This window comes from Sphaeramia orbicularis, chromosome 3, assembly GCF_902148855.1.
Source record: "Sphaeramia orbicularis chromosome 3, fSphaOr1.1, whole genome shotgun sequence".
NCBI classification, from domain to species: Eukaryota; Metazoa; Chordata; class Actinopteri; order Kurtiformes; family Apogonidae; genus Sphaeramia; species Sphaeramia orbicularis.
Window position 1 is genome coordinate 17,057,302 of NC_043959.1, and position 10,756 is coordinate 17,068,057.

The 10,756-nt window shown below is 38.0% G+C and overlaps 1 protein-coding gene across 1 annotated transcript in view; it reads right to left on the reverse strand.

Moving 5' to 3' along the window:
- The window catches only part of slc9a5 (solute carrier family 9 member A5), a 65,734-nt gene extending 59,679 nt beyond the window's left edge, over window positions 1-6,055 (reverse strand). The window contains exon 1 of the mRNA XM_030162120.1: window positions 5,591-6,055. Within this exon, the coding sequence (XP_030017980.1) occupies window positions 5,591-5,960 (370 nt within the window). The 5' untranslated portion in view covers window positions 5,961-6,055. The remainder of the gene's footprint in view (window positions 1-5,590) is intronic.
- Between the last annotated feature and the right edge of the window lie 4,701 nt (window positions 6,056-10,756).

The following is a 10,756-nucleotide window of genomic DNA, read 5'->3' on the forward strand; positions in this document are numbered from 1 at the left end:
ACAAACAACCAGACAAACAAACCCCAGTGAAAACATGGAGGTGGGCGGAGGTAACAAACCAAACCTAAACCAATACCCCTTGCCCCTCCTTCAGGGGCGGGGTAAATAAGAAGTGTGTATAATGCTGCGTTCCAGGCCATTTTTTGAGCCCGTAAGTCACGACTTCAAATCACGACTCACGACTTTGTAACATTCCAGGCAAGTCACACCAAACTGCCTAAGCGCAAGGAATTGTGGGAGTTAGATGTAAACAAACCAGCATGGCAGACCGTACTTTATGCTCATTTACAATCATTTCTTTCGCCAAAGGTGTTTGTTTTTTGCTTATTTGAGGGAAACAGAGGAGGAAAAATGGCGAATAAGGCAAGAGAAGCTGTTCTACCTTTTATGTTATTTGTATATTTGAATACGTATCTGGTTTTAATTTACTCTTGCACTCATTAGACTGAAAACTAACTAACGCTAGAGCAGCTGCTGATTATGCAGAACATTTGCAGACAAATAATGTCAGAGCAATACCTTGTTTTAAAAAACAATCTGCATAAACACCACATCTATGGGAGATGCCATTGCTACGTGACGTCAGAATTCAGAACTGGGAGTACATGGATCTAGTACGAGTTCACAGGTGGGAAGTCACAGGTTTGACTGACATTCCAGTGCATTTTCACCAGTAGAAGGTTGGAAAAACAGGAGTTACGGGATGCCTGGAACGCAGCCTAAAGTCCCAGTTGTATTTGTCCGATCCTCCACAGCTCTTCCCTCTGACTCTGCACATCTGACTCATGTCCAGCTGCACTTAGAGTCCATGCAGAAGCAGAAAGAAGAGTGAAAATTAAGGATGTGCGGCACATTTATCTGTCACTGTAGAGGAAGTGCATCCGGTCCCATAGACTCAACAGTTTCCTGGAGTCTAACCCCCCCACCCCCCCCAGGCTTAAACAGGTCATTCACTGGTTTTCATCCATGCAGGTTATTGTTGCAGATGCTCTGGTTGGGGTGTGTGTGTGTGTGTGTGTGTGTGTGTGTGTGTGTGTGTGTGTGTGCAGAGTCGTGACAGCTGCTTCAGACTGCTGTTGGAACAGAGGCTCAGTGTGTGTGTATGGGGGGGGGGGGGGGGGGGGGGCATTAGAGCGTCATTCTGGGGGTATGTATAGGCTGGGATTGTCCTGCAGCGCGGTGACTCACCAGCAGCGCGTCAGTGTGTGTGTGTGTGTGTGTGTGTGTGTGTGTGTGTGTGTGCGTGTGTGTGTGTGTGTGTGTGTGTGTACGTCCACAGACTGTGACGGACCAACAGAACCTTTCAAACCCCAGACTCAGACATGTGGACTCCTGCTGGTCCAGGACTTACACACACACACACACACACACACACACACACACACACATACGTACTACACATACACATATACACGTATCAGACAGACACACACACACATTACACACAAACATACACACACATATTACACACACACACACACACACATACACGTATCAGACACACACATTACACACACACACGTATCACACATACACACATATTAGACACACACACACACACGTATCACACACACACACGTATCACACACACATATTATGCACACACGTATCGCACACACACATATTACACACACACACACGTATCACACACACACATACACCTAAACACACATGTATCACACACACTTATGTATCACACACACATATTACACACACACGTATCACACACACATGTATCACATCCACATATTACACACATACACACATATTACACACACACGTCTCACACACACACGTATCACATACACATATTACACACACATGTCTCTCACACACACACACACGTATCACATACACATATTACACACATACACACACATATTACACACACACGTCTCTCTCACACACACACACACACACACGTATCACATACACATATTACACACACACATGTATCACATACACATATTACACACATATTACACACACACGTATCACACACACATATTACACACACACATGTATCACATACACATATTACACACACACATGTATCACATACACATATTACACACACACGTATCACACACACATATTACACACACACATGTATCACATACACATATTACACACACACGTATCACACACACATATTACACACACACACACATATTACACACACACGTCTCTCTCTCTCTCTCTCTCACACACACACACACACACACACACACACACACACACACACACAGAGGAGTTCAAGTGGCATTCTGCACATTTTTACATCTTCTTCTGCAGATTCTTGTCCAGGAGATGCTTCGAATGATCCTCCAGATAAAACAGAAGCAGCACTAACCCTTACAGACCCACTGGTACTTCTGTGGCAGTTCCACGAGGAAGTTTAACCTTTATTAAGTGACTTATCATCATTTTTTATGGTATTCTTATCTATATTTTGTGTTTTTTTTCAGTGTAAATCGTGTGTTTTCCTATATTTAATTCACTGATCATAAATGTTCAATAAAGCTCAGATTAAAATTAAAGGTTATTTTGATCAAAAATAGAGGAAAACTGAATAAACAGTGTCTTTCTCAGTCCAATCTGTCATAAACTGAACATAAACCCAGTGTGTCCATCCGCTGTCATTGATCCGACTCCATGGGTTTGATACTATTGTTCATTTTATTGGCTATTTAATTGTTTTTCTTTCATTTTTGTTCATTTCTATGCTTATTTTCACGTTGTTAATTATTATTGTTGAAATTTTCTTATTTGATTTGGTTCGGGGTTTTTTTGTTTTGTTTTTTTTCATTTTATTTAAGATGTCATTTGTTTTTGTTCATCTTGTTGTCTATTTTATTCTTTTTTTCTTAATTTTTGTTCACTTTATTGATTACTTTGGCTGATTTCCTTCATATTGTTGCTTATTTTATTCTTTTTTTTTTCTTCATTTTAGTTGCTTTTTTTTTCTTTTTCCCACACTATACCCAGTGTGTCCATCCGCTGTCATTGATCCAACTCCATGGGTTTTGCTGGTGAATCAGTGTTGTAGAAGATGACAGTGTTTCCACGGTAACTACAGAGCCTCTGAACGTCCAAATATGGTCATATCTGATGACCATGAAAAGATGAAGAACTGTATTTTACACCATTTATTCCATGTACTGATAGGATTAGTGGATCAACAGGTATGAAACAGTTTAGATCAGTAGATGGTTCTGAATGTTTGGGTCTTTATGGCTTAAAGTCTTCACTGATTTAAAAAAAAAAAGTTTAAGAACTAGTAATTAACTAGTAATAAATGAATGATTAAAGTACAAATAAAATGTAATAGAATAGAAGAGTAGAAGTATAACGGTATAACGGAAAAGGGAAACAGTGCAAATTAACCCTTTATCAGGCACGTGACTATTTTTGGTAATTTCCACATACATTACAAGACATCACCAATTCCAGTGAGGACAGTGAGTCCCCGATCTGAGGACTAATGTGGTCTCCAGGGTCTGTAAGGTCCAATGTGGTCTCCAGGGTCTGTAAGGCCCAATGTGGTCTCCAGGGTCTATAAGGTCCACCTGTGCATGAACAGTTAGTGGACCTGCTTTGTTCAGTTCCATGAAGTACTGGAACTAATGTAAGGAATGATGTTCAAAGGGATCATGTGGATGTGGACAGGGGTCTGGACCAGCACGTATGGGGTTCTAATGGGTCTGGACCAGCACGTATGCGGTTCTAATGGGTCTGGACCAGCACGTATGCGGTTCTAATGGGTCTGGACCAGCACGCATGGGGTTCTAATGGGTCTGGACCAGCACGCATGGGGTTCTAATGGGTCTGGACCAGCATGTATGGGGGACTGATGGGTTTGGACCAGCAAGGATGGGGGACTGATGGGACCAAAGGAAGGTTCTAATGTTCTAAAATACAGGTTCCTTTCACCTTATGTGTGTTTTTCTTGTTTTTTTGTTTGTTTGTTTTTTTTACCTCCACCAAGGAACGGCGGAGGTTCTGTCTTCATCAGGGTTTGTTTGTTTGTTTGTTTGTCTGTTAGCCAGATAACTCAAAAAGTTATGGATGGATTTTGATGAAATTTTCAGGAAATTTTGATACTGGCACAAGGAACAAATGATTACATTTTGGTGGGGGTGGGGGGGCGAACAACACTGATCTGCCGTAGCGGAGGTCTGCGCTCTCAAAGTGCTTTTCTAGTTTTATATACTTCTTAGATTTTTTTTTCTTTCTATGTACTGGTTAGGACCCAGATATGGTAACTTCATTGACCTTGATTTTCTACATAACAATAAAAAATTTTGAAAATTTCACAAAAGTAGTAAAGCTTTGATCGGTTCTCCAAATCAAACCCATATCTCAAATCATTCGTCCCATCTGCCGTTAAGTTTTTACACCGCCTGTAGATGAGTTTGTTGGGAAAATGCACCGTTAACTATTATGACTTATTACCGCCACCAAGGAGGTTAGGTTTTGCCAGGGTTTGTTTGTTTGTTTGTAAGATAACTAAAAAGTCATGGACGGATTTTCAGGAAATTTTCAGGAAATGTTGATACTGCACTCTCAAAAATAGAGGTACGAGATCAGAACATTTATGTACCTATAAGTACATTTTTTAAGAATGTTCTCTCAAAAGTACAATATTGGTCTTTAGGAGGCCAGAATTGCACCTTAAGACTATGAAAAAGGGTCCAAAGTTATGTAAAGTACAAATTTGTACTATAAAGTACCCTGCAGCATTAAAAACTGTGTGTAGACCATGAGAATAGGCTATAGGCTAGGAGAACTGAACAGTAGGACTAATTATAGTTCAAACATCAGGCTTGGCACATTATTTATTATATATCCTACTGTAATTACTCTATATTATATTTAAAAATAATTTGTGTTTTAATTTAATAGCCCAATTAGCTCAATGATAATAGCCTAATAATTTATTTAGCTTATTGGAACCTCTGATTATTGCCATAATCTGTTTTATCAAGTTTTCATTCACACCTCCATGTCTTGATGTCGTAGCTTGCCTATGCCGTTTTTTTTTGTTTTTTTTTTTCTCAATTAGGCCACTGGTTCAAACTTTAAACCTCATGGCATTATCAACTATATGAGAGTTTTCTTTCTATGTAAAGTACTTAAGGTACAAAAATGGACCATTTCAAAAGGGTATAGAAATGTCTCTGAAAAAAGTACACCCCCAGCAACAAGCATTTGTACCCTTTTAAGTCCAAGCTGGTACCTCTGTTTAAGAGAGTGTGGGACAAGGAACAAATGATTACATTTTGGTGATGATGGAGATGGGGTGGGGGTGGGGGGGCAGATCTGCCTTGGCAGAGGTCTGTGCTGTCTGAAGGCTTTTCTAGTTTATTTCTTGTATTTCTTGTATTTCTTGTACTGTGTGAGGTTGATTGTTTACACTTCTGTTATAAAGCAAATTGACCTTCGGGGACATTAAAGATTTTTCAGTTCAGTTCAAACTAAGGTTGAAATGTTGGATTTCAGAGTATTTCTGTGAGTGAACTACAGGGTTAAAGCCAGTTGTACCAGTTGAACCCACTAACTAACCCCCCCCCCCCATTCCCAGACTTACAGATCTTTGCCACACTTGCCACCAGGAGCCAGATGGCTATGATGTAGGGGGTCTGCACGTAGCTCCACTCCCACTGGACCACCCGGAACCCGCCGCCGTGATGGTGGTGCTGCTCCCCGGCTTCCTCACCTCCGCCGCCGGCCGGTTCCTCCGCCGCGGACCGGGCCGAGGCGACGCCGGGAGCCCCGTACTCCGCCCGGGGCTTCGGGAGGAGGAGGAGCGGGGGAGAGGCGGAGGGAGAGGCGGGGACCGGCGGGGACGACCGGAGCGCCGGTCCCCGGAGCGGCGGAGCGCCTGTCCCGGTTCCGGCCCCGGTTCCGGCCCCGGTCCCGGTTCCGGCCGTCAGCAGCAGCAGCAGCATCAGCAGCATCTTCCCCCGGAGCTCAGCGGACTGTCATCCCCCTGGTGTCCTTTATAGACGGGGACACGGACAGGACACAGCCGCTCTGCAACACACACACACGCAGACTCCGGTAAGACACGGAGGAGGGGACACCGGGGACATGGACACGCCCACAACGGCTTAAAGCGGCGGAAGCTGCAGACACGGAGACCCCCGGTGGGTTTGGACACGACAGGACACGACAGGACAGACACTGTGGGAAACCCGTGGGAAGTGAATGCGTGAACAGAATGAACAGGTGTGGAAGCAGAAAACAGGATAAAAGCACTGAACCGAACTCACTGTAGGACAGGAACGGTAGAACTTAGTACATTATCGGCCTGGTACAAAAAAAAAAAAACTCTTTGCAAATGTTATAACTGAGCCAGTAACATAATATTATATTAATGTCACTGTATTTAAGTTTCATTTATTAGACAGGCTCTCTCTATCACTTCATTATTTTCTTCTCCTGGTTCTGATCCACTTCAGGTCAGACTGGTCTGAATGTTCAACCCGGACTAAAGTACAACTGCACAAAATGGAAGAAATGATACAACTGAAAAAGGACATTTTTATGAGTTGGTGGACTTCTGTAACATCTGTAGAAACAGCCGAATATCTAGAGAGGAATTGTATTTATGTATTTATTTATTTAAAAATTATTTTATTCTTTTTTTTTTTTTTTTTTGGGGGGGGGGGGGGGGGGGGGGGCGGTGGTTGTTTGCATGTTTTTTGTCTGGTTTGCTTTATTTTTTATTTTTATTTATTTATTTATTTTTGTCTTGTTTTGTTTAGTTTTTAGTTGAGTTTCGTGTTTTTTCTTCCCCTCTTTAGCTTTGACTTTCATTTGCTTCCTTTCCTACTTGGACATTAACTGGTACAGGAACTAATATTCTGTTAAGAGCTTTGTTGTCCAGGAGTGTTCATGATCGTATGTGATCAATGTTTGACCTTGATGATCAATAAAATTAGTTACAAAAAACAAACAAAAAAAAAAACTGGACTGTAATGACTTCGACACCTTGTAGAAGCCAATAATGTAATAACAGTCGATAACGTCATAAATTTGCCATTTTTAAAATGTAACAGGCCAATAACGTAATAAAAGTCCTGAACAGATAATGTAATAAGTTTAGGCCAATCACCTAATAACTTATTACATTATTGGCCTGGTAAAAAAAAAAATCTTTGCAAATGTAATAACTGAGCCAATAACATAATAATAAATCAATATTGCTGTTTAAGTTTCATTTATTAGAAATAACTGTGATAAAATCTGTCTAACTCTCTGTCATTTTAACCATCAAGTTAAATAGACAAATACGTGGAGAGAGAGAGAGATTTGATCACAGTTAAATCTGATAAATTCAACTTAAATACAGTGATATTTGATTCATTAATTTTATTGATTATTTTGTTCATTTTGATCATTATTTTTTTTCCATTTTGTGGATATTATATTCATTTTTGTTCATTTTGTAGATTATTTTGTTCATTTTTGTTCATTTTGTGGATTTTCTTGTTAATTTGTTGATTTTGTTGATTATTTTGTTCATTTTTGTCCATTTTGTTGATTATTTTTGTTCATTTTGTTAGTGATATCTGTCTAACTCTATCATTTTAACCATCAAGTTAAATAGACAAATACATGGAGAGAGAGAGAGATTTGATCACAGTTATATCTAATAAATGAAACTTAAATACAGTGATATTTAAATTTTAATATTTTAATTCTTGCCTGAAAAAAGGTAGTCGCAAGGAACTGGTTAAAAAGTGACCCTCTCCGACCACAACAATGGCTGGACATTATAGAGCACAGGTGTCAAACATGCGGCCCGGGGGCCAAAACCGGCCTACCAAAGGTTCCATTCCAGCCCGCGGGATGAAAGTGCAAAAATGAACATGAACAGTCAAGGTTGTCAAAATCATTTTGGTTCAGGTTCCACATACAGACCAATGTGATCTACAGTAAAAATAACAACACAATAACCCAGAAATAGTGACAACTACAAATTTTCTTTGTGAAAAATTATGTTGAAAAAAAAGTAAGTGAAAAAAATAAGATTACACTGTGAAAATATTTACATTTACAAAACTATTCTTTCACAATAAAATGCAAATAAATACATTAATAAAAACAAAGATGAACAACCCGAAATGTGCAATTTTAACAATATTCTGCCTGTTACTAAATGTTTTGTGCGTTTATGGATCCACTGTGATCTGTAGTTGTGTTAATAATAATAATAATAATAAGAGATATAATATTGTAGAAATTGTTCAAATTTTAGTTCCAAACTCCAAAATTTTAACAATATTATGTGTGTTTCCAAATGTTTACGTAACATTGTGTACATGTATAAATAGTAAGTCGAGACATAATTTTGTTAAAATTGCACTAGTTTTTCAAATGAAATGTCAGTTTTTTCAGGTTAGTCACATCTTTTTTGTAAAATGTAAATATTTTCATAATTTAATTGGGTTTTTTTGTACTAAAACGAAATTAAAAACTTAGATTTTTCATTATTTATAGGTTATAAAGTCATTATTTTACTGGTGTGGCCCACTTGAGATCAAATTGGGCTAAATATGGCCCCTGAACCAAAATGAGTTTGACACCCCTGGTATAGAGGAAATATCTACCACAGCTCAGACCACCCTCTGCTTTTAGAAACCACTTATATTCTGCTTTAATCAAGACATTTCATTGTATTCTGACTTCTGCCAACCTAATAAACTCAAACTGACTCATTTTGGGCATGACTATTCCACTGTTATGGTTTTGGATTCTTTTTACTGCTGTGACTCATTTTATAATTATATGATATTTTCCTCATAATTAGAAAAGCTTTTCTTTAGTAGATGCTGTGAGTCTCTGTAATAATAACAGACTAATATTACATTTATTATTGAATATGGATGACTAGAAGTGTCTTTATTTCAAAGTAAATACCAGATTTAATTCCACTGGTTTAACTTCACCTCCTTTACCTTAAATTCACCCAAACTAACACCGGGGACTTCTTCGTACTCTGTTCTTTTCCTGTTGGAGGTGAACTGAAACAGACTCTGAAACTTTCAGGGGACATTTTTATCTCTACGTTCTTCAAGTTCAACACATTTTTCATGTAGATATAGTGACTCACAACAAGCTCTACCGCGAAGAGGAAGTGGGCAAATAAATGACATAGTTTTATCTGATTAGCCCGTCACTCCTCTTCATTTACAAAACAGACGTTCTAAAAGACATTAAAGGTTCAATATAGATGATGAAGTTTATGTTGAAGTCTGTGTTAGGAGCTGGTTATTTATTTATGTTTTTTTTTTTTTATCAACAGGGAGAACGATAAGGCGTCCAAAAGCCTTCTGCAACTTGTGACCCTGACCCAGATAAAACAGATGGATGGATGATTGTGTCGCACCGATCGACACAGTCTGCGTCTCCAAAATGAGGCCAGAAAAATCATACGGTGTAATACCACTGACTGCCACTAGAGGCAGACTCCAAAAAACAGCTCCAGTGTCCCTGTACGTCAGCATCTGTTCTATGTGGATCAGAACCAGTTGAATGTGTGAGGTTGTCAGATTCTGTTCTATGTTCCAGTCCTGTGGTCTGGATGCACATCAATCAAACTATAGAAGTGGGCGGGACTTTCACTGGAGGAGAACTCAACTCATCCAATCACAGTCCATATATGACTTCAAACAGTGATCAGCAGGAACTAGACTGATATCTGGAACCATCTACGTGTTCTAAACCATCAACATATGGACCAGTAGAAGGAAAGGAACAGTTAGAATATTTATAAAAATGAACAAAATGATCCTCAAAATGAACAAAAATGGACAAAATAATCAACAAAATGAACAAAATAATGAACAAAAAGGACGAAAATGAACAAAATAATCAACAAAATCAACAAATTAACAAGAAAATCCACAAAATGAACAAAAATGAACATAACATCCACAAAATGAAAAAAATAATGATCAAAATGAACAAAATAATCGACAAAATTAATGGAATTAGACCGATATCTGGAACCATCTACATGTTCCAAACCATCAACATATGGACCAGTAGAAGGAAAGGAACAGAAAGAAGATTTACAAAAGTGAACAAAATCATCAACAAAATGAACAAAAATGGACAAAATAATCAACAAAATGAACAAAATAATCAACAAATTAACAAAGAAAAATCCACAAAATTGACAAAAATGAACAAAATAATCTACAAAATGAACAAAAATGAACATAAAATCCATAAAATGAAAAAAACTAATGATCAAAATGAACAAAATAATCAACAAAATGAATGGAACTAGACTGATATCTGGAACCATTTACATGTTCTAAACCATCAATATATGACCGAGTAGAAGGAAAAGAACAGGTAGAATATTTATAAAAATGAACAAAATAATCAACAAAATGAACACAAATGGACAAAATAATGAACATAATGGACAAAAATGAACAAAATAATCAACAAAATCATCAAGAAAATATACAAAATTAACAAAAATGAACAAAATAATCCACAAAATGAACAAAAATGGACAAAATAATGAATAAAATGGACAAAAATGAACAAAATAATCAACAAAATGAACAAAAATGAACATAACATCCACAAAATGAAAAAAATAATGATCAAAATGAACAAAATAATCGACAAAATTAATGGAACTAGACTGATATCTGGAACTATCTACATGTTCTAAACCATCAACATATGGACCAGTAGAAGGAAAGGAACAGTTAGAATATTTACAAAA